Source organism: Culicoides brevitarsis, chromosome 2 (assembly GCF_036172545.1).
Source record: "Culicoides brevitarsis isolate CSIRO-B50_1 chromosome 2, AGI_CSIRO_Cbre_v1, whole genome shotgun sequence".
In the NCBI taxonomy this organism is placed as follows: Eukaryota; Metazoa; Arthropoda; class Insecta; order Diptera; family Ceratopogonidae; genus Culicoides; species Culicoides brevitarsis.
The window spans coordinates 5,805,079-5,832,687 of record NC_087086.1 but is presented as its reverse complement, the minus strand read 5'-3'; the positions used below and the strand labels follow the sequence as shown (position 1 = coordinate 5,832,687).

Genomic DNA, 27,609 nt, shown 5'->3' with positions numbered 1-27,609 from the left:
TTTTTTAAAAAAATATTTTTTTTAGAAAATTTTTAAATTTTTTTAAAAATTCGTTAGTTAAGTCACGTTTTTTAACAAAAAAATTTTAAATTTCAAAACGCAACGAAACGCGATCGATCGTGAATCGCATGAACAAACGTTAACCACTTTGCATGCAAATCAATTTCAGACCAAGTTTAGTTCATTCGCTACCGTTGCGCGTGTCGGATCGCGTTAAAAATAATTTTTACGATTTTTTTGCCTCTTTAATTCAATCAATTTTGATTCTTAGCGGCATCGACAATTTGCAAGAAATTTAAAAAATTAAATTTTTCAATTTTTTTCAAAGAAAATTATAAAATTTACGAAAAATGTGACAAAATCGTCAAAAAAAAGTCACTCAAGTGAAAAAAAAATTCTAAAATAAAAATAATGGACTTTCGACGTCGTTACGACAAGTTAACGGATGATATAAATCGTGTGCTGACAAGAGCCAAAAGTACCAGCAATGTCTTGGGCTTCAAGAGATCACAATTCGACCCGAATTACTGTAAGTGTCGAATTTTGCTTCGAAGGACAAACAAACAGCGATCGATCATCATTTTTTGCGGCAAAAGGCGACATAAATTCTAAAAATTGAAACAAAAAGTGTTGCTCAAGTGTTTGTAAAAATAGAAAAATTAGGTTCAACAGATTTCAATGTCTAGCAGGTTGTGTGAGACGATCTCGAAAAAAAATTTCCTGAAAAGTTTTCGTTCGATGTGTGAAATATTGGCTGGCGTTCAAATTGAGTTGCATTTCGATTTTCATGAAAATTTACAGCAATTTGCTGTTTTTTTTTCCTTTTTGAAATACGAAGAAGGCAGATAGAGCACGCGGCAAACTGCAAATTTATAAATTTTAATTGGAATTTGATTAATTGCAAGATGTTTGTGATCAAGTGCATTCTCTAATTAAGAAGACGTGGTTTTTGCCATGTAAACATAAAGTTTCTGCGATAGTGAATGTCAAGTGATAATTTAGAGGAATTTGGAATTATTTTTTAAAAAATTGACATTTTTTATTTTTAATATTTTTTTTTAATAAAAAAAATAATAATAAATTAAAAAATTAATCATTAATAAAAATTATTAAAATTATGAAAAAAAAAAAATTTTTATCGTTATCTTTTAATTTTTAAATATTTTTTATTTTAAATTTTATTTTTTGAATAATTTTTTATTTTAAATTTTAATTTTATAATCAAATTTAATTTTAAATTTTTTTTAAATTAATTAATTTTAAATTTTATTAAATTTTTATAATATTTAAAAATTTATTTTATTATTTTTTTCAAAAATTTTAATTTTTTTTACTTTCATTAATTTAATCATATTTTTTATTAATTTAATTTGATTATTTAATTAATTTAATTAATTATTTAAAAAATTAATTTTAATTTCTTATTGTTATTAATTTTTATTATTTTTTTTTATTAATTTTTTATTTATTTTTTTGCGAATTTTTTTTTTTAATTATTGATCGATCATCAAAAATTATTTTTTTTTTAACTAATTTCCTTAAAGTTCATATTAAACTTTACTATTTTTTACCATAAATAGGTCAAAAATCGATCAAATTGAACCAAAAGACCGACATTATTGGCAATAATAATTAAAAAACCCATAAAAATTGAAAATAAATTTATTTATTAGCACATTCACTCAATCGAACCATTAAAGAATTTTTTTGTCTTAATTCATTTTTAAACAAACGTCATAAAACAATTCGCACAAAACAGAAACTTTTTAAATAAAAAAATGCATGATTCGCATCTTAGTTCCTTCTGAACAAACAGAACAAACAAAAGACTTTGATTGACACTGAAGGTCACAAATTTGAGTTCCTTTTGATGAAAAGAAGCCGCTGCTCAGCAAGATTTATTGTTATCACCATAAATCGCTTTAAAATCGTGTCGATAGCTGATTTCATTCATAATTCATGAAAAAATTGAAACAACCAGGCGTTAGTTTTTTTTTCAATTTCAATGCATTTTATATTTCATGTCGTCGTTCCATGTCGATTCCAATCAAATCCATTAATCCAATAATAATATTAACTCACTTTGTTACAAAAGTTTTTTTTTTATTTTGCGCCACAAACTCTGATGAACCTAACTTTACACACAGCAGAAAAAACTCGCTAACCGGCACATTGCATACACATGTTCAATCGCGAATAATTGTTTTTTTTTATGATGATACAAGCAATTCATTCTCGTTCTGTATTTCGGAATCGTACGAACCTAAATAACTCTTGAATGCGCGATTACTGCATGAAATTATATTCAAATGTCTTGAATGAGTTGTAGGAACGAAATAAAATAATATCAAATGTGAATATAAATAAACAAAAAAATTACGCGTTCAACTTCACACACAGCGACACAGTGACGCGCGCAATGAATGTGAGAATTCTTGAATGAGCAAGAGATTCATAAAAAAAATGATGATCCTCAATGAATTTTGATCGGCAACCTGTTTCTGTCGCGTTTTAAGTCGTGTGTGCAAATTTACAATAGAATTTTGTCGTATCAGCTGGTATTTCTGACTTCTTGACATTTTGTGAGAAATTTGTGTTTCGCAAAGTGAAATTTTTACTGCGAGAATATTCAAATTTTGTTTAATAAAGAAAAAAAGCAGAAATTAGCTTATCAAAAGTTACAAGTGAAAATGCCGAATTCAACAGGAATTTTACAATGGAGTACAAAATATCTGAAGCCGAATGGTTCGAAAGAAGTTCAAAGCATTAACGAAGCCTAAAAGTCAAGAAATAAAAATTTTAAAAAATTCCCAGAAAATTATAAACCAGGAAGATTGACAAAAAAAGTGAAAATATGATTTAATGGTGAACAAAAACAAAATTTGAAGCCGAATAAGTAAATCTGAAGAAACTGAATATTGAACGCCCTTACGATCAGAAAATGAACCTTTGATCCGTTAAACCTAATTGAAGTCCGAAAAATAGATCATCTGGCAGGAAATTTCCTTATTATAACTTATTGAGTAGCAAATATGACACATGCCATTACTTCGAAATACGACTGATCCAAAAAAGAAAGGGAAGAAAAGATGCAAAGGAATCTGCACATGAAATCTATTTGAAGGATGCTTGTCTTTTAGTCGAACATATTTCTCAAAAACAACGAATCATTGCAATCTCGTCTATTCTGGAAGAACCATCTGACTTATTTTAACAAATATACTGTGCTCTATTGGCTCATGCTCTACTATTTCATTTGTTCTTTATGACTTTTTTATTCGGCATCAGTTATCAAAAATACCTTTCTTCATTCAACAGACGATATAATAAGCGGAAATCAAAAACTACGCAAAAAAATTTCTTTCCTACCCGTTGGATAAAAACGACAACAGAGCTAAACTTTATAGAGTACCTTGAATAGCCCTTTATTAAAAAAATATTTGTGTTTCATATCTCTCGACGACTCTCGATCTAATTCTGTAGATATTTAACTTCAACTGAACAGAATTAAGAACCAATGCCTACTTTGATCCCTTCACATTTCAAAATAATTTCCAATTTATATCTCGCAATTTTTTCCCAAGCTGCAAAACACAAAATCCTCACAACTCTCCCATAGAACCGCTCATTGAATGCTAATTACAAGAATTTCGTCGATGACATCATGTCGTCGCATAATATGAGTTTTTGCTTTTTGCCCACTGTGCGTTTACGATAGCACACGGAAGAAGTAGCATGTGTGAGTTACACTCTATTGATTTCAATTGTTGTTAGTTTGATCATTTGTTGTAACGTTATAATCGTCGTCGATTTTTATTATTGCTGTAATTTGAGTATTTTTAGAATATTTCAGGTCGTTCACTAACAGTTAAAAATTTTGTTTTTCGAATCAGCAACATAAATTAAATATTGTGACTTTTTAATGTTTTAATCGAGAAACAAGACCTTGAAGAAACTTGTAATTTATAAACAATTTCTAATGTTTTCGATTAAAAAAAAATATATATGAAGTAATTAAAATAATTACATATGTTAGTCAAGTGTGAGTGAATTAAGTGAATAAAGAAGAATTACTCGACGGCTTCACCTTAGTGTTGCGTTTGATTGACTCTTGTTTAGATTTTTCAAATATAAACAATTGTTGTGAGTAGTATCAAGGACAAATGATGAGACGAGACGAATGTTTATCTTCTTATGTTGATTAAATTTTTAAAAAAATATTTAAAAAATATTTTCTTATAAAATTTTTTCAGAAAACTTTAAATTTTATTAAAAAAAAAATTAAAAATATTTTTTTGACAATTTAAGCAAAATACGCTCAAGTTAAAAAAAAACTTTCACAGTAAAAGTTCAAAAATCTCCCATAATAAATTAAAAACCGTCAGTACTCTACAAATCTACCTCAAGGTCGTTTTTTCCGCATGTTTTCAATTTTAAACAGATTTTTCCCATTACTCTGCTAAATTTCGTAAAAAAATGCAATAATTACCAAAAAATTTCATCTTCCGTCGATCAAAAATCATCACTTGCCAAAAAACGTTCGTCGTCATCTTCCTCAATAAAATAAAAAAAAAGATAAAAAATTACCCGAAAAAACACTTAACACCTACTAATAATCAACAAATCAAGAGAAAAGAGCAACGATCATCATCTTCATCATGTAGTAGAACGAACAAAAACATGAAAATCTTTCTCTTTTTCGCTCAGAGACTTTTTCCTTGCGTTAATTTTACTTTTATTTAATTCAGTGTGCGTTTGTTCTCCGGCACGACAAAACCTAAAAAATTTAAAAATAATTAAATTTTTTTCGTGTATAACGTGTAGAGTAGACTGTCGATTCGATCGTACGAAGAAATTATTTTTACAAAAAAAAAAAATTTTTTTTTTAAAGAAAAATAAAAAAAAAGAAATTTTGAAAATCAGACAAATTTCTAAGAAAAAGTGCGAAATAATTTTAAAAAAAATTGAAGGACTTTTGAAAAAAAAAATTAAAGAATTTAAAGAAAAAGTCAATTTTATGGATTAAAAAATAAATTTTTCAGGTAAATTAAAAAAAATTTCAAGAAAAAAATCCATAAAAGTGCATTGACCTTCGCCAAAATAGACTTTTCCATCGTATTTCCTAATCACTTTCGCCATAAAAAAAAAGTTACCTCAATTTTTTCTTGCTTAATATTCCTCCTCTTTGATGCTGCGACGACGATGATGACATTGTGTGTGCCAATTGCCGGACTCTATTTTTATCATATTCCCGTGAAATTCGGCGACGAACTGCGTTGAGATCAGCATGAAATTCGTCTTTCTCTCGCACATTGAACCGTTCAACAAAAATTTTGTTGTCTTAATTTTTTTTTTGTATTCACGACAAAATTTATTAGTTTTTGTGGAATTTCCGCCTATTCATGCATTCGTTAAAAAAAATTCAAACGACAAATTTCGTTTCAGACGGCGTCTTGTTTGGCGCTCCAACGGCAGCTTCCTCACGATTTATCGAAAAATTTCGCCCGAAATACTCGAAAAGTGACTCGAACTTGCAAGAGGCAGCGGAAGCCTTGAAACGAAAAGCGGCGCCTTTATGCACGGAGGAACCGGAATTGTTGGAGGTCATTAATTAAAAATCGCTTTAAAACTCCCAAAATGCATGTTTTGACGTCTTGACACACGAATTTTCTTTGAATTTATGTGTTTCCTTTGTTTTTCCAATTTTTTAAAAAAATAAAAAAAAAATTTAAAGACAAAGTTAATGACTAACCCGAAGAAATTGTCTCGCAGACGACGCACTTTTCCGACGGAAATGGAAAAACCACATTTTTTTTGATGATTTTACACACCACGCTTCACAAAACACATTTTTCAATCGTCTAACAATAACATTATTAATAATAATAATTTCTCTGTGCACCGAGACGTCGGATGCATCTCACACACACGACGCAATAAAAAACTTTAATAAATGTGTATTTATGAAAAAAAAAAACGAGTGACTTTGCCTCAATTGAGTCGTTTGTTAAATTTGTTATTTATTTAGATGTGAAAATAAAGTTGAAAATATTTATAAATGCATGACACGCAGATCGGGTTCAGTGCAATCAACAAGAAAATCTGGAAGTTTTTTTTTCGAGTAGGTGTAAGAAAAGAAAAGAAACGAAGATGCGTTTTACGAGATAAATAATTTTTTGCAGTAATCTGGCACAAAATAGTTAAAAGTAGTAATTGGACAGTCATTCAAATGCGGTAATAATGCGATGATGAGATGATTCGTGACTTACAAACGTTTTTGTGTTTAGTTAGCAGAAACGTGTCAACTTGACTAATTGCAGATTTGGCACCTCGCTCTCTATTTTTCTCTTCATGCTTTTGTGTCTGGAGTTCTAATTTGAATTAGGAACTTTGTTGTTTTGTTGAAAGTTTAATGCAAATTTTGCAAGGTTTTTGCTGTAAAATGTTAATTTTTGTGAATTTTGATGACTTTTGCTCATAATTAATTTTTTTATTATTTTTTTTTTTTTTTTTTTTTTTTAATTAAATTTTTTAAATATTTTTATTTTTTTTAATAAAAAAAAAATTTTTTAAAAAATTTTTTTTTTCATTTTTTCTTAATTTAAAAATATTTTTGAAAAAAAAAAATCGTAAATTTGTCGATTTTTCAAAATAAAAAAAAATACTCTGTATTTATTTTGACTTAAAAATTCACTTTTTTATGTAAATTCATTTTTAAAAAAATTAATAAAATTTAATCTAATTAAAAATTAATAAATTCATTTATTTAATTAAAAATTAATAAAATATTTTTTTTTTTAAAAAAATAAGTTTTTGTTAATTTTCAAATAATTTTGAGATTTGATGGTTTTAAAAAAATCAATTTTAAGTTACATTTAAATCCTAAATTAAAAATTTAAATAAAAATTTAATAAAAAAATGTTAAATTTATTTTCTAATTATTTTTTAAAATAAAATTAAAATTAATTAAAATAAAAAATTCTATAAAAATAAAATAAATTAATAACGAGTAATTTTAAAATTAAAATGAAAGTATTTCATAAGACGAAAAATTTAAGATTTTTTTTTTCAAAAAAATTAAAATATAAAAAAATAAAAAAAAAAAAAATTAATAAAATTTAATTATGAGCAAAAGTCATCTAAATTTATCTGTAAATATTTTTATTTTTTTTTTAATTTTTTAACAAATTTTAATTATAATTAAATTATTTTTATTAGTTTAAATAAAATTATAAAAAATTAGTGAAAAATAAAAAAAAAGTAAAAAATTAAAAAAAAAAATTTAAATTAAAATTATTATTCTTATGAGTAGATTTAATAAATTAAATTAAATTTAGCATTTTTTTTAAATTATAATTAAATTTTATTTAATTTAATTTTTATTAAATTTTAATTAATTAAATTTAAAAAATTTTCATAATATTTAATTACATGAAATATTTTGTTGCAAAAAATACATTTTTTGAAATATTACATTTTCAACTAAAATATCTTTAGTTAAATTTTAGTTGCATAAAAACGTAAAACTCATCACTGCAACGTGCTAAAATGCAAAAATTATCAAAATCTCGCATATTACCTCACATTTCATGACTTTCACAACTTAAAAAAAATTACATTTGTAAGATCACATTTCTTCAAATAAATTTCTTCAACTATCATCTCTGACCTAAAACTTTGCAAAAATTTCACTTGATCTATCAATCAATCGCAATAAATGACTCCCATAACCGACTTTTGCACTTTGCCAGCTATTCAAATGTCGAATAAATAATTCATAAATTCTATTCTGGGAAGACAACTTCGTTCAATATGTATTGCCATTCACTCTCGATCGTCGCCTACGACACTTCTCATTAACTAGAAACAACAAATTGTAAAATTTAATTGAATAAATGGTCACTTTTTCTGTGCTGCTTACTCAGCGTTCGCCTCAATATTGAGCTAAATATATTTTTTGGACAAAAAAATTAAACTTGACCTTTAGAACAGAAAATTTTTGAATTACGAGACAAAAAATTTTGATGAATCAGAACGAATTTGTTTTGTTTTTGTTGTTGACGCGACTAATTTATGCAAAAATCAAACTAATCAATTAATAAAAATTAAGCTTCGCACGTTTCCTCTTGATAATTAATTAGTTCAACGCATAAAAGGAGGTTTGACCAAAACGGGAAAACTTGTTGTTCGTCGAAAAAAGTCAAAAAATGAACAAAATCTCAAGTTCAATGTCTCCTTTTGCGTTGAAACTCCTCCAGAGCAACTTTTCAGACGTTCGTGACACTTTTCTTAATTAATTAAAGTTGACAGATGTTTGATTTTTTACTGTTTTTCGGTTGTTTGATGGCAAAACAACCGAATATTTATTCAAGAAACATTCGCAGTTTATTTTCCATCCGTCATCGGGTGTTCGAGTGTTGCGAAAACAGACAAGGAAAACAAAAGTAACGGATATTTTACAGATTTTCGCATGTCTCTGTTCGGAAAACGTCATCGTGTGTGCGAAAAATCCGATGGCACAGCGCCAAGTTGCGAGTTTTGCATGGATTTAGACACTTTTTTGGGTCAAGACACGTTTTTTTGCTTGGTTTAGATTATTTCTAAAAAAAATTTTTTGTTTGTTTTGAGTACTGAACGTGAAGTTATGCACAATTTTCTGGATTTCATGCACTTTTTATCAATTTTTTTCATATTTTTGACCTAAATTTTAATACTTACCTCTTTTTTTCGCAGGATATTCCTCATCGCCCCGTTCGCCTTCATCCCTCAAGTCACAAATCTTCTGCCGCTTCGTGCGCCGCTGAACATCACAACCTCCAATACTACCGAAACAATCGAAATCGCATCCTTTTCGGCGAAGGCAACAACTCTCCGTCATCGAAACACTTCCCGCTCGCTCGAAGTTCCTCCGACACCGATCAACTTGGCTATGGATTCAACCATTGGTACAGCAATGACAGTAATATGAGTCCCGTAAATGGTACCCGGGAGAACGGTTACGAAAAAGTAGAGTTACGAAAGAAGCAGCCAGCCTCGAGAAATGATCAGCAACGTCCCGTGTCGTCAGGATTTCAGTCGTTTTTGAAGTTTTTCGGGAAAAATAGTGAAAATCGCAATTCGACAGCGAGTGAACCGTTTGGCGCGGAAGAGAGAAATAATAATAACACGAATTACGGGAAAATTAGACAGAGGTTGAGAAGTACAGAAAGTCCCGGAAATTCATCGTCGTCGGGAGGAACAGATTCTAGTCCAACATTATTAGAGTTAGATAGCACGAGTGAGCTAAGTAGCAGTAGCTCGACAAGTTGTGATAGTTTATTTAGTATAGCAACCACTGGCTTTCATTTTGTACCAGTTGACATTTATCAACCGGATGGGAATACATTAAAGGTGAGAATTTTTCATGAATTTTTTGTTTTGAAAACAAATAATTTGAAAATTTAAAAATTTTTTGAGAAAATATTCAAAATTTAACTTTAAAAGTCTCAAAATTAAAAAAAAAACTTAAAACGAGGTTAATTTGAATTTAAAAAAATTTTGACATCTGTCAAATTTGACATAATTATTTAAAATTTCCAAAACTATCAATTTTTAAATTAATAAAATTATTTAAATTATCTTTTTGAATATAAATGAAATAAATTTTCTTAAAATTTTCAAAAATTTTAGTATTTTAAAAAAATTTTGACAGCTGTCAAAAATGATAAAATTATTTTTAATTTCAAAAATATTCGACTTTTAACCTATAAAGTTCTATAAATTAGATTTTTATGAAAATAAATGACATAAAGTCTTTAAATTTCAAAATTATGAGAATTTAAAAAAAAATTTGACAGCTGTCAAAAATGACATTTAAGTTTTTTATGATAAAATTGTTAATTTTATGAATAACCAAGTTCTAAAAATTAGTTTTTTGAGAACAATTAAAATGGACTAAAATTTTTAATTTTCTTTAAATTTTGACAGCTGTCAATGTCAAAAGTGATATATTTTCTTTCATATTTTAAAATTTCAATTATTGATTTGAAATTCATAATTTTAAAACTTCTCTCAATATTTGAGTTTTTTATAATAAAAAAAATTATTTGACATATAAACGTCAAAATATGACAAATGTCAAAAATTTTTATAAAAACTAATTTCAAATAATTTTAAAATATATTTTCAATAATAAAAATAAATAATTAAAATAATTAAATAATAAATTACAAAATTTTTAACTTAAAAAAATATTTAAAAAAATGAATTTCAGAAAAAAATATGAAAGCTGTCAAAATTTAAATTTTTAATAAAAAATAATATTTTAGAAAATATTAACAAAATTTAATTTAAAAAAAAAATTTAAAAGAATAAATAAAAAAAAATTTTAAACTTTAAGAAAAAATTTGACAACTTTCAAACTTTTAATTTTAAAATTTTTAACTGTCAAAATTAAATTTTTTCTAAATAATTTTTCTTTTTTTTTCATTTTAGACTCATAAGCAATTACCTGTGCAGCCAGTTACTGATTCGTACCGCAAGCGTCTCAAGCAACGCGAAAGTTTCCGCGAAATTGATCTCCTCAACGACTTGACGCTGCGCAAAAAGTATCGTCTCTTCTCCACAGACACCGAACCAAAGAAAAGATCCAAAAACGCCTCATCGGAAGCTGATCCCTCATCGTCGCAGCAAAAGCCTCGTCGCACCGTGAGTGACAGCTCGAAAGACTTCAAAGCGGGCGCGTATGTTCACGTCAAGGGAAAACGAAAAGCTCCGCCGCCTCCGCAACCAAATAGTGAGCAAAGTAGCACGCAAGTGACGCCAAAATCAACGTATGGTCGTCGCAAGAAACGCCCAGCACCTGCGCCGCCAACGACTCCCGAGCAAAATAACACTTTATCGACAACAAGTTTGCTCGACGACAAAGATATCCGGGCAATAATCGACGGAACGAGGTTTAATTTTGACGCGCCAAGTACGAGTTTGGCTGAAGAAAAGCGAGAACAGAGTCAAAGTATGCCAAAACCATCGACTTCGCGGGAACTTCAAGTAGCAAGTCCCTCGAAAAAGTTGACGGAAGAGCAAAAACAGCATTTGATCGAAAGTGTGGTGAAAGCAACGACACCCGAAAAGATGGAAAATGACGAAGAAACGCCCGTTCCAACACCAAGTAGCAGTATGAACAACGTCCCGAGCTTCTTGATGGATGAAAATGTGCTGACGATGAACAAAAACGCCTACAAATTCTGCAAACCGGAGAAATTTCAGGAAAACGAAACAAATCTCGAGGTCGTTGAAGAAGATGATCGCCCAATTTCACCGCTTTCGCCTCGTCCATGGTACAAAAGACCCTCAAATTCGCACAAAGATTACTCCCTGATCCCCTTCAAGCGCGAAACTTTCCTCAAAACGATCGATCGCAAGAAGAACAAGAACAAATTGGAAGATGATCTGCCTGAAGTGCCTTTTTGTCGCAACTCTCTGCTCGAAAACGGCAATAAATTAAACTTTTTTGCCAAATTAAGAGACAATCGAGCCGAAATAACGACTCCAGGGAAGCAAGAAAAACGCCGTTCGGGCATTGGAATCCCAAATATCAGCGAACTCGATAGAGAAGCAGCGGAAATTTTGGGTCAAAAACACATGAAACCCCTTGAGGAAGGCGTAAATCGTCAAAATTCGACCGAAAATGAGCATGAACAGTCCCCGCCGAGATCCGCAAAGGAGCTTATTTCGAAATTTGAAGCTCAAACGAACAATTCTTTGGGAAAAGTCACCGTAAATCCCGTTTTTGTTGGAAGTTCTAACGGAAATACCTCTGCAAACGCCTCTCCCGTGATGAAAACAAAGCACGACGAGAAAAATAAAAGCTTGAAACAAAACGCATCGAACTTTGATTCGGTTTTCAAGTCATGGAAGTGTCCTTATTGCACACTGGAGAACCCAAGTTGGAAGATTGTCTGTTTGGCATGCGATAAATTGAAGCCCTGTGACAGCGTTCAAAAGTATTTCGGGCCAGGACAGGGCCCAATTCGCCCTCAGGATGGCTCCATGAACAAAAATGACGCGAAAAAAGACGATTGGGACAAGAAACGAGAAAAAGTTTTGAAATATTTCCGCCCAAATGCATCGCCAAAGGGATCAAATACGAGTTTGAACGAGTCACAAAGCGCTAAAAATGACGAAAAATCCACGGGAAATGCTCTTCAAAAGTCCGCTTCAGAAACTTCGATGTTTGGAAATGAACCGGCAGCACGAATGAGGAAGAGTTCATCCCCAAATCGAGGAATGGGATCTCCTGCACTCGGATTGAGACGTCTTGTGTTGGAAAGAACGCGCGAAAAATCGATCGAAAAGCAAAAAATTAAGGATGAAACGGGAAAAGTCACCCAAATATCGATCACTTATGCAATTAACGAAACGAAACCGAGCACTTCGGAGAACAAAGAGAACGAATATGCGCAAATTGAGCAAAAAATCGATGAAAAAGTTGAGAAAAATGAACCTCAGGAAGAAATTTCGTTCTCAACTGATGTTTTTAATGCCGTTTCAATGGGAATGAAGTCAGTAGAAGAGCCAAAAATGACGAAAAAAGTTGAAAATGAGACTTTTGAAGCACCAAAACCTATCGAAAAACAAAAAATTAACTCATCAAACCAATCAAATGTGGTTAGAGCCCCGCAACAAACATCCAAAGATCATCTCGAGATCAAATATAAAGACACAGTTTTCGCTCGAAAGGAAGTTTTCATCACAAATCAAGCTTATGTAGCTCCAACTGCCTCGAAAGAGAGTTTAAATGAAGAAAAATTACCCGACAAACCTCAAAAAATCAAAAATTTTGAAGAAAAAGAGAAGCCCATGAGCAATCAAGTAACGACAAAACCTCCTCCTGTGCCCGTACTTCCCTCAGAATCGACTCAAAAAGTGACTTCCGTCCCCGAGAAGAAAGAATTACCTCAAAAAATCGAAGAAACTCCCAAACAACCATCCGAATCATCAGATTTCGAAGCCAAAAAACGCCAATTATCGAATCGCGAGGAGCTGGAACGTGAAAAAGCTCGTTTACGGGAGATGATTCGTGAGATGAATGCCAAAGCTCTTACCGATAAATATCCTGTGTTGAAGAAAAAAGCCGCCTTAGCTGATGAAATCCTCAAAAAATCGGATGAAAAACGTGATGATCCTCCAAAAGATGAAATTAAACCAAAAGAAGAGCCAAAAATTGAACAAAAATCAGTCGAAACGCCGCCGCAGCAACAAAAACTCGGGGCAATTAAGAAATTTTTCGGAAATAAAGTATCGAGTTCGGTTCAAACGACAGGAATTTTGAAGAAAACTGAATGTGACGAGACAATTCCAATTACTGTCACGGAAATTTCTGCGCCTGAAGTTGATGATACGAAGGAAGATTACGTCAATATGCCTCCCGGATCGCCAACTATTGCGAGGGCGAATATTTCTTCCAAAAAGGAGGAAGAAAAAGTTGAAAAAGCGAAGTTGAGAAGGCAGTTCAGGTCTCACAAAGGATTGGAAAGCTTCAAATCGAGTTTAAATTTCCCCTCAAAAAGCATGAATCGAACGAATACTCTCGTGATCAATAAATTATTGAGAAGTTTGGAAAATGCAATTGCTGATGGTGAATTTGATCAAGCAGCGAACTATGCAATGGAGTTGGCAAAGATGAAAGTTGCTCTTTCGGTGACGCGTCAGAAGGATCGACCTCTGTCTGGAGCAATGGGCGGCGATTTGGAACTCGAAAATATCATGTAAGTTTAATTTTATTTTTTGAGAAAATTATTTTTGGCGAAATTTTCATTAAAAAAAATAATTTTAATTTTTTAGATCTTTTTAATTTTTTTTCTTCAAATTTATTTAAATTTTTTTTTCTAAAATTTCAAAAACTATTTTATTTATACTCAAGTTCTCTTAAAATTTAATTTTTGAAATTTTACCTTTGGAAATTTTGTTTTTAAATTTTATTAAATATTTTTTTTTTTTGCAAAATTTTTCTTGAAATATTTTTTTTGCTTAAATTTTAATTTAAAAATAAAATTTATAAATCACAAAATTTTTATTTATAATTTTTTTTCTAATTAAGTTTTTTTTGTTAAATTTAACTTTAAGTTTTTTTCTAAAAATTTAATCAAATTGCCGCTTAATTTTTTTTTTAATATTTTTTTATTTTTATTCAAATTTTCATAAAATTGAATTTTTACTTTTTAAAAAATATTTTTAAAATTTTGTTTTTTTTTTTAATTTAAATTTTTAATTTTTTTTAAAATTTTTCTTTTGAAAAAAATTTAATTAATTTTATTTTATTTTATAATTTTTCTTTTGAAAAAAATTTAATTAATTTTATTTTAATTTATTTTTAAAATTTATTTAAAATTTTATTATTTTTTTTTTTAATTTAAATTTTTAATAATTTTTCTTTTGAAAAAAATTTTATTAATTTTATTTTAATTTTTAATAATATTTTTTTTATTTATTTTTCTATTTAATTCAAACTCAATTTAAATTTAAAAAAAATTATTTAAGACTATTTTTCATAAAATTTTTATAAAAAATTATTTTATAATTTGATTTTTTTTAAAAAAATTTTTTTTTTTTTTCAATTATTTTAGTGTCAACATGTATGTCGAGGATAAAGAAACATCAAAAGGTCCCATCCAGATCTCAATTTGCCCTCTATGGTCGGTTACGAAGCTAAAAGAAAAGATTCAGGAAGACTTCAACTTACCTGTGCACAAACAACGATGGATTTTCTTCGACAAATTAGCGGATGACGACTCAAAAACATTATTTGACTATCGCGTCGTCGCTCAAGGAGTTGATATTTACTTATATTTAGTCGACACAGTCATGCAAGATGAGAAAAAAGTCAAAGAAGAGAAAATAAACGAAATTAAAACATCTTTAAACAAAACAATTGAGCTCCAAAAGGCTCTTGACAGTTTCGAAGCGGAAGTTGCCAAAAGTCCTGCGCCTCGTAAGAAGCATTTTTCGCCTTATGCTGATGTCAAGCCAAAAATCGAACGCAAAAAAGTCGTTTCGACCTTCACGCCGACCGAAAAAAATATTTTAAATGTCTCAGATACGGAAGACGAACCAAAGATTGTACCAAAAATCGAACCAAAGCCAGTTATAGCTCCATTAGTTGATCCTCATGCATGGACTTGCACTCTTTGTACGTTGATAAATCATCATGCGGGTGCCGAATGTGCTGCCTGTGGGCATCCCAGAGTCAATAAAACGCAAGAATGGCCTGCTGACATTCGAAAATCCGAAGCTCGAAGGTTTTTGGGGAATCTTTTCGACCCAAATACGGAAATAAATCCCGTTCCAAAGCCCCAACGAGGTCAAATTGGGTCAAATAACGAGAAACAAACTGCTGGAACGAGTACTTCTGATGCTAAAAATCCTCCGAAAGGCTCTTCAACGACAACAACTGTCATGACAGCGCTCGTTAATCCCCTTCCGAACCCAAATATCACAAAAACCAAATATCGCGGCGTTGATAATTACAATCCGAATGCTCCGTATGTCTTTCCAACGGTCGCTGAAGTGCTCCAATCCAACGTCCCCATCATAAAAACTGTCATGCTAAAAAATCCCGACAAATTTGTCGATGTCGATACTCCGCCAGCAATCCCTCCGCTGCCAGCAGTGATGCCAAAACACGAAATTCGCACAAATTCTAATCGGAGAAAGAAGAAATTAGCGCCGCAGCCTCCGGGAACGCTAAATCGCAAGAGTGCTACGTACCTTGAGTTGCTAAATCTCGATAATGCGGGCATTGTTCCGAACGTCGAGCCCTTTGAATGCACAATTTGCTTCGTCGAGTACCAAGAAGGCGAAGGAGTGATACTCAGGGACTGTCTTCATATGTTCTGCAAGGAGTGTTTGGGGTATGCCATCCAATATTGCGAAGAACCGGAAGTGAAATGTCCGTATAAGGATACCGAATATAGTTGTGAGATGTCGTTACAGGTAAAAATTTTAACATTTTTTTGAAAAAAAATTCTAATAAGATTTTTTTTCGTTTTAGGATCGAGAAATTCGAGCTCTTGTGACGCCGGAAATGTACGAAAAGCACTTGGCAAAGTCAGTTCGCCTTGCAGAAAATCAAATTGAGAATGCATTTCATTGTATGACGCCCAATTGTCGTGGTTGGTGCATCTACGAAGATAACGTCAATACGTTTCGGTGTCCCGTTTGTCGGATTTTGAATTGTTTGACGTGTCGGGTAAGGAATTTTATCTATTTGAAAAATAAAAAAAATAAATAAATTTATTGATGTATAATAAAGATATAAATTTTAAAAAAAAATCAAAATTTATGTAAATATTTAAAAATTTTAATTTAAAATTTAATTCAATTTATTAAAATTTTATTTTTTTTAATTTTTTTTATTTATTTTAATAAAAATTTTAAAAATATAATTTTTTTTTAATTTTATATCAAAAAATATATAAAGTGAATTTAATAATAAATGAATATAATTTAAAAAATTTAATTTAATTTAATAAAAATTAAAATTAATTAAATTAATTTAGATTCATTTGAATTATTTTAAAAAAATTTTAATTTTAAAAAATTTAGTTATCAAATTTAATTTTTTATTAAAAATAATTTTAAAAAATAATTTAATTTCAAAACATTGAATTAAAATAATTTTACTTTATTAAAAATTCATAATTTAGATATTTTTCTTGAACAAAAAATAAAATTAAAAAAATTTAAATTAATTTTTTTTTTTAAAGAAAAAATAAAATTACCTAAGATTTAAAAAAAAAAATGAAAAATCATTCAATAAAATAATTTTTAATTTAAAAAATAAATTAAATATTTTAAAAATAAATTTGGTAAAAATATGTTTAAAGTTAATTAAAATTAAAAAATAAATTAATTTGGTTTAATTCTAATTCAAATTAAAATTTTTGAAAATTTTTTTAAATTAAAGAAGATTAAATTTCATTATAAAAATTTCAATTTTTAGGCCATTCACGACGGATTAAACTGCAAACAATACCAAGAACGTCTTCAAAATAACTGTGATAATAATGCGGAAGCGAAACGCACAATTGGCTTCCTCCAAGAGATGGTTGAAAAGGGTGAAGCGATGAATTGTCCAACGTGTCAAGTAAATATCTTCCTATTTTTTTACTTCAAATTTCATAAAAAATTAAATTTTTCATTTAAATTTTAGGTCATCGTCATGAAAAAATGGGGCTGTGATTGGTTAAAATGCTCAATTTGCAAAACTGAAATTTGCTGGATAACGCGCGGACCGAGATGGGGTCCCGGCGGCAAAGGAGATACTTCTGCAGGATGCAAATGTGGCGTTAATGGGAAGAAATGTCATGAAAAATGTAATTACTGCCATTAGAATGGAACTAACTTTATATAGAAAAACTACTAAAAAAAATCACGATTTGCAAAAAAAAAAATATAAATATTTGAAAATATTAAAAAAATTTCGTTTGAATGAGTCATCAAGCAACATCTGTAACTGTTATTCATTGCCTGCCTCATGCCATCTCATTGACCTTCCTAACGAGCGAAGAATTTCAATTTACCTGTTGAGTTCCTTGTACGAACCACACAGACACAAAAGAAGATAAGACAAGACAAAAGTAACGAAAACAATAAAATCCTCGAGTTAAAGAATCTTTTTTTGTGTGAAGATAAAGAACAACGCCAGCACAAGTCAAAAGAAGATTTTTTTTCTCTTCTCAAGTCTTCAGTAACGTATTTTTTCATCATTTTATTTTGATTTTGATCTTCGTTCGTCGTACAGATTTTTTTTTGTGAGAGAAATAAAATTTTTCACCTGTTGATTCTCTCTCTCGAAATTTTTCGTTTTTTTTTTGTGTAGATCGAAATTTCTCTGAAGAAGAGTTCAATTCGCGAATGCATGGTACGCTACAAGCGATCGAGTGTCATGATGAGTGTACGAGTACAGATAAAATAGAGTCATATCTCTCCCAGACTTTTAGCCGTTATTCATTTCTGTTTTTGTTTTTATCCACATATAATGTGTGGATCGCATATGTGTCTCATACTTATATTGGCAATGCACGATTAATGTGTTTCTCGTACAGGTATTGCTGGAGAGATGATCATGAGAAGTTGAAAATTTGAGTTTTATTTTACTTTTTAAAGTTTCTTTCGATTTTAAAAGAATTTTCGAAATTAATTATTCAATTTTTCGAAGTTCGAAAATTTTCGAAAATTTGTATTCGATGTTCGTTTTGAAGAAAATTATTTTTATTTTTCGAAATTAAAAAAAAAATATTTAATTCGATATTTTTGAAAAAAAAAATATTTGATATTTCGATACATTTTCGAAATATTTTTTTAAATTTTCATTCATTCTTTTCGAAATTTGAAGAAATAATTTAATTTAATTTAAATTCGATATTTTTCGAAAAAAAAATTTCAATCTCTTTCGATTTTTTTTTAGAAATTTTTTATTTGTTCTTTCATGAAAATTAAATTTAATTTGTATTCGAAATTTTTCGAAAATTTGTAGGTATTCAGTGAAATTTTGATATTTTTTTTTTTGGTAAATTCTAAAATTCATAAATAAATAAAAACATATTTTTTAATTTTTTTATATTAGATCAAAATTTTTTTCATCAAAAATTAAAATATTTTTATAATGTTATTTTCGAAGTTATTATTATTTTTTTTTTTTCTAAAAATTTAGATGATTAAAATTTGATGAATTATCTAAATCAATTCTTAAAAAGAAGTTCGAAATCAATAATTTTAAACATAATTTTTTTATCTTTTGGAAATTTATTTTATCGAAAAACATCGAATACAAATTTTCGAAAATATCGAAAAACATCGAATTTTTGAAAAAAAAAAAAAAATTTCTAAAACTTTAACATATTTTTTCAAATAGAATTTAACTATTTTAATAAAAAAAATTATTTAAAAATATCAACTATTTTTTTTAATTAAATAAAAAGTATACATCAAGAATAAAAAAATAATTTCAAAAATTATAACAAAATCCGAACAAACTTAAAAAATAAAAAAATAAATATTTAATTAATTCAATTGAATCAATTTAAATTTAATTAATAAAATTAATGAATTATAAAAATTAAAAAAAATTTCAAAAAAAAAAAATTTTTTTTTTCGAAATTTATTCGAAAATTTTTTTTCGAACATTTTCGAAAAAAATCTAATTCATTCAACAAAAACATTCTACTTCACTCTCCCATTCAAGCCACTTTACCTTTTTTTATTTTTTTAAATATCTCTACAGACACACATAAAATACCAGTTTTACCTGTATTGCAACAACATGACATTTTATCATATATTCTTGCCATATATAAATACTCTCGCGTCGTACGTCACACACTCGCGTCGGTAGGCAAAATATCAACAACAAAGCAGCAACAACATTACAGCAGCAGCCAAAGCACTAAAGTCAATCAGTTTCAAACGCAAAGCATTAAAGTGTGGTCGTGTCTCGTGTACCGAAAAATTGCTCTCCGTTTAATGAAGTGTTTTGCTGCTGCTCATTATATGCATTTTACAAGCAAAAAAATAAAGAAAAAAAGAATTCAACTGAAACCCGAGGAGAGTTGTTGAAAGGAATGAAACAAAAAAAAATGATATGCACCCGCAACGTGTGACGCGTGTTTTGACTTGATTTAATCATCTTTGCATGAACTTGGTGATTTATGCTCGGAAACCTACGCAGTGAAAAACGTTAAAAAATTTATAAAATTTTGAATAAAAAGTTAGCGCAGTGAAACCACAAAAAAAATCAGAAATTAGGTTTTATGGATCTTAATCAATAAATTTTAATGTAAATATTCAATGAAGAGAAACGCAACAAAGTTACGCATGTAAAGTGAAACGGATTAAAATTTTTTAACCAGAAAAGTTGAAAAAGCAAAAAAAAAATGTAAGAAGAGATTAGAAATTAACAAAATTACAAAACGTAAATTTGTCACAAAAAAAAAAATTAAACGTTGGCGACGAGACGTGCTTTTTTTCACAAAATCTTGATAAAAATCATTGATGCTTGAGTCGGCATTTAAATATTTTGTTTTTAAGCAAAACGTTTTGTTTCGTGTGATTAGAGAGAAATTTCCGCTGAATCAACAAAAAAAATGTGACTCCAACGATGATGACTTCTAACTGTTACTTGTTTCGCCTTTTTGTTAAATAAATAAATATTAAGTGAAAAATGTAAATATTTGAATGTCGTGTGAGCTCGCGAGACAATTGACGACTCTTTTTCCATTTCTTTTGTTGCTACAGTTATAGATCGCTGCTCGGGTCATGTAAAAAGCGTTTTTTTCACACACAAAACACAATTAAGACGACGGGTTTGTTTGTTTTGTAATTCAATAAAAGGGCTTGTTAAGTGCTTTAGTGGCGTTTTCACGAACAATTGAGCGGTAATTTGGCACCGCTAACGAGTTGTGGGCTTTTTCGTGTAATTAAGAGATTTTTTTTGAGACAAGTTAAAAAGTGTTAAAGAGCTTTGACGTAAATGGAGTGAACTGAGTAATTTTAGAAGAAATTTGAATAATGTGGGAAGTGAAGAAGAAAATTATGAGATTTATTGACAAATTTGATTTTTTAATGAATTTTTGTAAAAAAATATTTTAATTGAATTTTTTGTCAATTTGGATAATAATTTTTTTTTAATTTAATTCTTCATTAAATATTAACATATTTTATATATATTTTTTTTTTTAATTTAAATTATATTAAAATAATTAATTTAAATTTTTAACACATTTGAAAACATTCATATTTAAAATTTAAATTAATTATTTTAATTAAACTTAAATAAAAGAAAAAATCAAAAATTCATGAAATATTTTAATATTTGATGAAGGACTTAAAAAATATTATTTAAATTGATAAAAAATTAAAATTTATTTGAAAATATATTTTTTCTACGAAAAACAAAATTAAAAAAAAAAATAAATAATTATAAAAATTTAAAAATTTAATTATTAATTAATTTAAATTAAAAAATATAAAAATTAAAAAAAATATTTTGAAAATAATATTATTAACAATTTTTTAATCAAAATAATAAATTAAATTAATTTAAATAATTCAATTAATTTATTTGATTCATATTTTTTTTGTTAATATTTATTTATTTATTAAAAAAAATAATTAAAATATTTTCAATTTTTATTATTTATTTTTTAATTTTAAATTAACTTTTATAAGAAAAATTAATAAACTAGTTAAATTTAATTTATAAAATAATTTTTTTAAAAAAATATTTATTTGCAAAAAATTTTTTTAAAAATTAATTAAATTTAAATAAAATTAAATAATTAAATTAAATTAATTTATCATTAAAAATTAAAAAAAAATTATTAAATATTAAAAAAATGATTTTTTGAAAACTTAAGGGTTGAATTTTTTCATAAAAATTTACTTTTTAACTAAATTTTTTTTATTTTTTCTATTTAACGAATAAAAAATATTTTTACTTTTTTGCTCATAATTCAAGGTTCAACGAAACTCTTCTTACGTCACAAAGTTCAAAAAGTCATTTTTTTCTATTTAAATCTCTCATAAATTCACTATTTTTAATATCACCTCCTCCATGAAAAGTCAATATTTGATGTCAATCACTTCGATATACGAGCATTGTTGTTCTCCTTAATGCCCATTTTATGCTCATAATTCTTAATAAAAAAATTAAAATAAAAAAGGCAGAAATTAAATAAAAAAATAAGCTCTCATCAGTCATTCATTGATTATAATAATTTAAAAATATGATTAACATACAATATAAATAAACATGAAGAAAAAAATAGAAAACAGACGCAGTGCAAAAAAAATCGTTTGAAGAAAAAAAAGTAACGAAAGATGTGAAGAGGAAGAGCATGTTTGACTTCAATAACTCATGAATTGTGTGTGAATTGAGAATTCATAACGAGATCAGTTTTTTCTTATACTCGTTTTACATGCGACGAGATGCGTTTTAAAAAACTTTTTTTTTTTTTTTTGAAAAATGAAAGCCATGAAAAAATTTAAATAATAACCGGAATATGCAGCTTCCTGTTTCTTGTTTGTTTGTTGTGTCTCGCGACTAATTTATCTATCACTCGTCTGTCTTCTTATCACAAGAAGATCAACTTTCTTCCTCGAGAGTTTTTTTTTCTTGCAAGTGTCTCTCTCTTGAGTTGGAGTTCAATGTTCACACACACATAATGCGAAAATAGTTCGTATCGTGTCCCATTTATTTGCCATTCACCGAATAAGCTACGTGTATGCTACATAAATAAATAATTGAATCATAATGAATGGAATGTGTTTGTTAGGGGTCATGAAAAAAAAATTTTTTTTGTATCAATTTTGGAGTTTAATTTTTGAAATCTATACTGAAAAATATGAAAAAAAGTCTTTTACAGCAAGTTTTTATCTTGAAAAATAACGATAGGAGGGAATTTTTTGATTTTAGGGGTCACATATTTTTTTAAAGACTCCAAAAATTAAAAAAAAAATAAATAATTTGAAATTTTAGAAGTTTTTAGTGAACTGATGTATAAAATATTTCTTTTAAATTTTCCTTGATTTATATTTTAAATTGAAATTTTGACATTTAAGTGGCTTTTAAGAACAATTTTAAGACCCCAATTCGAATTTTAAGTGATTTTTTAACCTTAGAAGTTATATTTTTCATTAAAATTTTTATAAAAGTCATATTTTTTTGAAAGCTAATTTTAATATCTTTTTGACGAATCATTTTTCATTCGTTTTAATTTTATAAATTTTGATTTTTTTCATTCATTTTATGATTTAAGACCGTTTAGGGGTCTTAAGAATTTTAAATTGTTCTTCGAATCGAAAATTATAAAATTTATAAACTTGATGAGAAATACTTTTTTACATGTTTTTTATGTAAAAATTTCAACAAATTTAACTTCAAAAATTTGCTTCATGAAAAAATTAAAATTTTTAAGACCCCTAATGACTTTATTTGCGAGTTAAGCTGAGCTCATGTTGTATTGTTATAAATAAAAAATAGAAGAAAAGAAAGAAATCTATATATGTAGATAGAGAGACATAATTATAGGCTTAGGCTTGCATTGCAAGTCAAATCAAATTGAGCCAAAGAACGAGCAAAAATGGCAACGACGCATTTTTTTAGATTCTCGAGGCGCGTTCATTCCTCAAGGTTCATCATTCCGAGTAATTGGCCTAGTTGTAAACGATTGCCCAATATTTTTTTGTTGTTGTTGAAATAATATCAATTGTTGCGTTCTATACCATCCAATTTATTAGCCACAGTGTTACAATGAAAAACGAAAAAAAAAAACACGAAACAATACGTGCGTTCGTTCCCGCAGTACGAATTTAAGCATCAATGATATTTTCTATGTGCGTCTCACTGTCGAACGAACTTTTTTTTTAATGCAAATGTACAATATTTACCGTCAAAACAGATAAAATTTGTAATGAATGGCGTCCACAACGAGCAACAATAACGTTAATAGCGCGAACAATAACATCAGCAACAACAATTCCGCAGCAGTTCAAATAGGCAGTGGCAATCAAAAGTTATTTCAGTCGAGTACGAATAGTCTTTGCAGCAACAACAGCGACATCGAGGGCCTACCAAAGTCATTTATCAACGCGATGCGAACCCTTTTTGATATCATGGCGGATCCCCGAACAGGCTTTGTGCGATTTTCCGACATTGAGCAACGATGGCAAGAAGAATCCCAAGGGATGCCACTTGGAGTTGTCGAGTCATTGAGAAAAGTTACGCCCGCCAATGGAAATTTGAGTTTCGAAAGGTTTTGCAATGGACTGAAAATATGTCTTGTGAAGAATCAAACGACAGAAAAGCAAAATTTGGCAAGTTACAAACGTCAAGTCATCGGAGAAAGTACTTCGCCAACGAACATTCATCATGGCATGAGAAGCGGAATATCGCCAATGGGTCAAAAAGAAACTCGTAGACCTCCATCAGCGCCAACTTTGGATTTTAGCACGCATTTACCGAAACTTCAGCAACCTGCGCCGCCGCAAACGCATCATATCCATCCAAATACCATCAACAACAGCAGCAATAATAACAATAATACAGCAACAGTTCGCCCGAATAACGTTCAAATGTCTCAACGAACGTTAAGTATGCCTCAACTAAGCCCTGATCGCGATCCCATTGCAGAGCCTCAGCAACCGCCGCAAGTTCATAATATCTATAGTCTTGGACCACCGAAGCCTCCTCGTAGCATGCGATTAAGTGCGCCTGCTGTTCCCGAACGTCTCGACAAAGCAGAAATCCGAAATGCCCTTCACAATTGGCAGTTAAATGTCATCGAAGGCGACAAGAATAAACAACAAAATCGTTTGAGTCAAGGAAGCCCCAATAGCATTCCATCGAATAGTTATCAACGTAGCTCAGGCGATGGGCAAACCGATCAAAACATCTACCAGAAAAAGGCGACAGCAAGAAGGCGGGAACCTCGCAGACATACGTTGCAAAATGGAATAGATTATAACATGCTGAAACGTTTGAAACAAATAGAACAGGAAAAAGACGTTTTGCTGGAAGGACTTTCGGCGGTAGAAAAAGCGCGTGATTGGTATTTGAAACAAATTGCTATTGTGCAAGACAAGATCAAGTATTTGGGGCGAACAGGAACGCACATGGTGAGTCAATGAACCTCATTTTTTTTTGACGTAGAATTAAAGTAAAATTATATGTTAATATAATTTTTACACAAAAAAAAGTGTCTTCTGCATTACAACAACAACAACAACAACAGTGACACACATAATTTATAACGAGGAAAAAATCACATCTTACGCTTTAATAATAAATAATTATCATTACTCCCGTTTACACTTCCATTTGTACAAAGCAAAGACAATGAATCTATAAAAAAAAGTGAATATAAAAAGTGAGTGTGAAGTTTGGGTAAAATCTTTCACAACTTATTTAAATTTAAAAATAATTTTTTTAACTGTGAAATAATTTAAATAATTCACATAAAAATTTCAAAAATATCAACTCTTATAGAATTATTAGTTTTGAAAATATTTTCACAAAGGAAAAAATCTAAGTTTTGAAAAGTAACTTTCGACTAAAAAAAGAAAATTAAATTTGGTACGAGGTTTTTAATTAGTACATGAACGCTTCTGTCAACGAATAAGTCAAATTAATAAGCCAATATGTCAAATGCGAAGTCTTCTAAATATCGAAGCTTATAGTCATCTTCCTCTTGGGACCATGGATGATATTGGAATCTTAAACCTGTTCTCAATATGATCATTTTATAAAGTTTCATCGAATTAAAAAAAAAAGTATAGTTCTTGAGTTGTATATTAACATAACTAATTTTTCTGGTTAATGCTCCAGAAAATGTACTTTTGGTAACTAACAACTTTAGATTCTTCTTAATGCTGGATTAAAATAGTTTTCTTTAAAGTCTTATTGATTTCTGCAGATTGTATCCATTACTACTTTATTTTTTCTGCTGTTTCATTAAAAAACATGCATTGTGGATCTTCTTTTAAGCAATATCAATAATAGATTCTACTTAAGGGTAGTATAGAATACTCTTCTTTGAAGTATTTTTGATTACTGCATATGTTCTGTGTATGTTTCTTTATGACTTTAGCTTTGACGTTTAATATTTTGAATCATAAAGCCATCAAATAGTTTAATAGTAATTGAAAATCTGAAAAATCTAAAAAAATATTTAAAATTAAATTTTATTCGTTAAAATAAAATTCACTTACCAAATTTCACACTCACAATTTCCATGAATATCGCCGTCTCCATCTTCACAATTTCTCACCTCTTCGAGATTATTAAATTAGTATCATTAAAGCTCACTACATTTGATCTATTTTTTTTTGTTGCTTAGGCACTTGAATGATTTCATCTCTATTATTTATTACGTATTACGAACGCATTTCTCCATTTCAAAACAAAATGTCATAAATTAATAAAAAAAAACCAGAGACATAAATTAAATCTACTCACCGCAGCGGCGTGTATTCAATCAATTAACCTGTTTTCCTTTGATTTATAGCTCAATGCAATGCACTCTTAACAATCCACGATTTTTTGTCACCTTTCCTTCGTGACACCCAAATTCGGTTTAATTAGAAAAATATTTCGCGACACAACATTGTCATCGTGAATGAACGCGTCGTCGTGCAAAAACCAAAAAAAAAAAAACAACAGAAACCGCAACTCGGAAGTGTTACAATTAAACCGTGACAACAACAAAAAAAAGTTGTCAAGTCTCTTTTTTCACACAATTAAAATTCAAATTTTATTACTGCTGCGCGATAACGATGAGTTGAACTGAATTAATTTGCGAGAGTCTTTGTCGCTGTTTTTTTTTTGTTGTTGTAAATAAAATGAATCATCGCAAGAACTAAAATTGATTTTTTTCCGTTTTTCATTAAAATTCAGTTATGTGACGCTCATATGTAACATTATTATTTGCTAGATAGACACATTGAATAAAAAAAACCATAATCGGATCGTGCCGCACCTTCCTCTCTGATTTATGCATTTATAATGTTGTTGTCGTTTTTTTTCTGTCGCAGCAACATATTAAGAACGCGTTTGAAATGGAATGCCATTCTTTCGGTTTGTTAGCTTGCGACAGATTGCGTCAAGATAAAAGCCTTTGCATTGTGAAAGTATGTTGGGAGGTCTAACGAATTTTTGCTTTTTTTAGGAGCATTGGACCGAAGCGCAGCAAGAGAGGGTTGATCTCCAACGTGCCCGTATCTTTGAAGTGAACCGACATCTCATGACGTTGTACGAGAGCGACGGATTTCCGATGCACATGAATTTAGCACTTCATCATCACAGGAATTTTCAACAGCAGTATGGGCAGAGGATGCCAAGAGCGGAAATTGTTTGAAAAAAATAACGTAGAAATTAGTTGAGCCAGTATTTTTTCCTTAAAAATGTGCAAAAAAAAATTTGAAATGGGCAATTTTATTAAAAGTTTCAAAATTTGACAATTTTTTTTGAAAAATTTTAATTTATTTTTATTTAAGAATTTTGAATATGAAATTTGAAAAATTTTAATTAAATTGGAAAAAATTTAATTTTTTTAAATATTTCCTTTTAATTATTTTTTTATTCTTAATTAAAATTTCTTTTTAAAAGATTAAAAAAAAATTTGTAATTATGAAATTTATGTTTTTAAAAATTTTAATTAATTAATTAAATAAATTTAAAAATTAATTAAAAAAATAATTTTAAAAAATTTATTTTTTTTAAATTTTCGATTTTAAGTTATTTTTAAATTAAATAATTATTTTATTAATTATGTTTTATTTAAAATAATAAATAAATTTTAAAGAAAAATATAAATTAAAAAAATAATTAATTAATTTTTAATTTTAAAAAAATTAAATTTTTTGAAATCATTTTTTTTTTTAAATTTTTAAATTTATTTAATTAATTAATTTAAAATTTTTAAAAACATAAATTTCATAATTACAATTTTTTTAAAGCTTTTAAAAAGAAATTTTAATTTAGAATAAAAAATAATTAAAATAAAATATTTAAAAAAATTAAATTTCAAATTAAGTTCAAATTTAAGTAAAATTTTCTCAAATTTCATATTCGAA

The 27,609-nt window shown here is 28.5% G+C and overlaps 2 protein-coding genes across 3 annotated transcripts; both read left to right on the top strand.

Annotated features, from left to right (window-relative positions):
- Nucleotides 1-303: 303 nt before the first annotated feature.
- Nucleotides 304-26,959, top strand: LOC134832843 (uncharacterized). 2 transcript variants are annotated; one of them, XM_063847037.1, is made up of 8 exons: nucleotides 304-529; nucleotides 8,734-9,390; nucleotides 10,474-13,748; nucleotides 14,607-15,972; nucleotides 16,031-16,228; nucleotides 16,982-17,125; nucleotides 17,192-17,354; nucleotides 26,703-26,959. In XM_063847037.1, coding segments are annotated over exons 1-8 (5,847 nt in total). In that variant the 5' UTR covers nucleotides 304-487; the 3' UTR covers nucleotides 26,705-26,959. The 2 variants fall into 2 exon arrangements, with proteins under 2 accessions (XP_063703107.1, XP_063703106.1); XM_063847036.1 differs by lacking the exon at nucleotides 26,703-26,959 and having other exon boundaries at nucleotides 17,192-17,406.
- On the top strand, nucleotides 23,455-24,666 carry LOC134832214 (suppressor APC domain-containing protein 2). The gene has a single exon (XM_063846182.1). It carries the CDS (start codon nucleotides 23,455-23,457, stop codon nucleotides 24,664-24,666), a length of 1,212 nt encoding a protein of 403 aa, XP_063702252.1.
- Nucleotides 26,960-27,609: the final 650 nt, after the last annotated feature.

Coding starts and splice junctions, on each gene's coding strand:
- LOC134832214 (XM_063846182.1), top strand. CDS start 23,455: ATGGCGTCCACAACGAGCAACAATAACGTTAATAGCGCGAACAATAAC.
- LOC134832843 (XM_063847036.1), top strand. CDS start 488: ATGTCTTGGGCTTCAAGAGATCACAATTCGACCCGAATTACT. Junction 530..8,733: donor ACAATTCGACCCGAATTACT/GTAAGTGTCGAA, acceptor TTTTTTTCGCAG/GATATTCCTCATCGCCCCGT. Junction 17,126..17,191: donor TGAATTGTCCAACGTGTCAA/GTAAATATCTTC, acceptor TTTAAATTTTAG/GTCATCGTCATGAAAAAATG.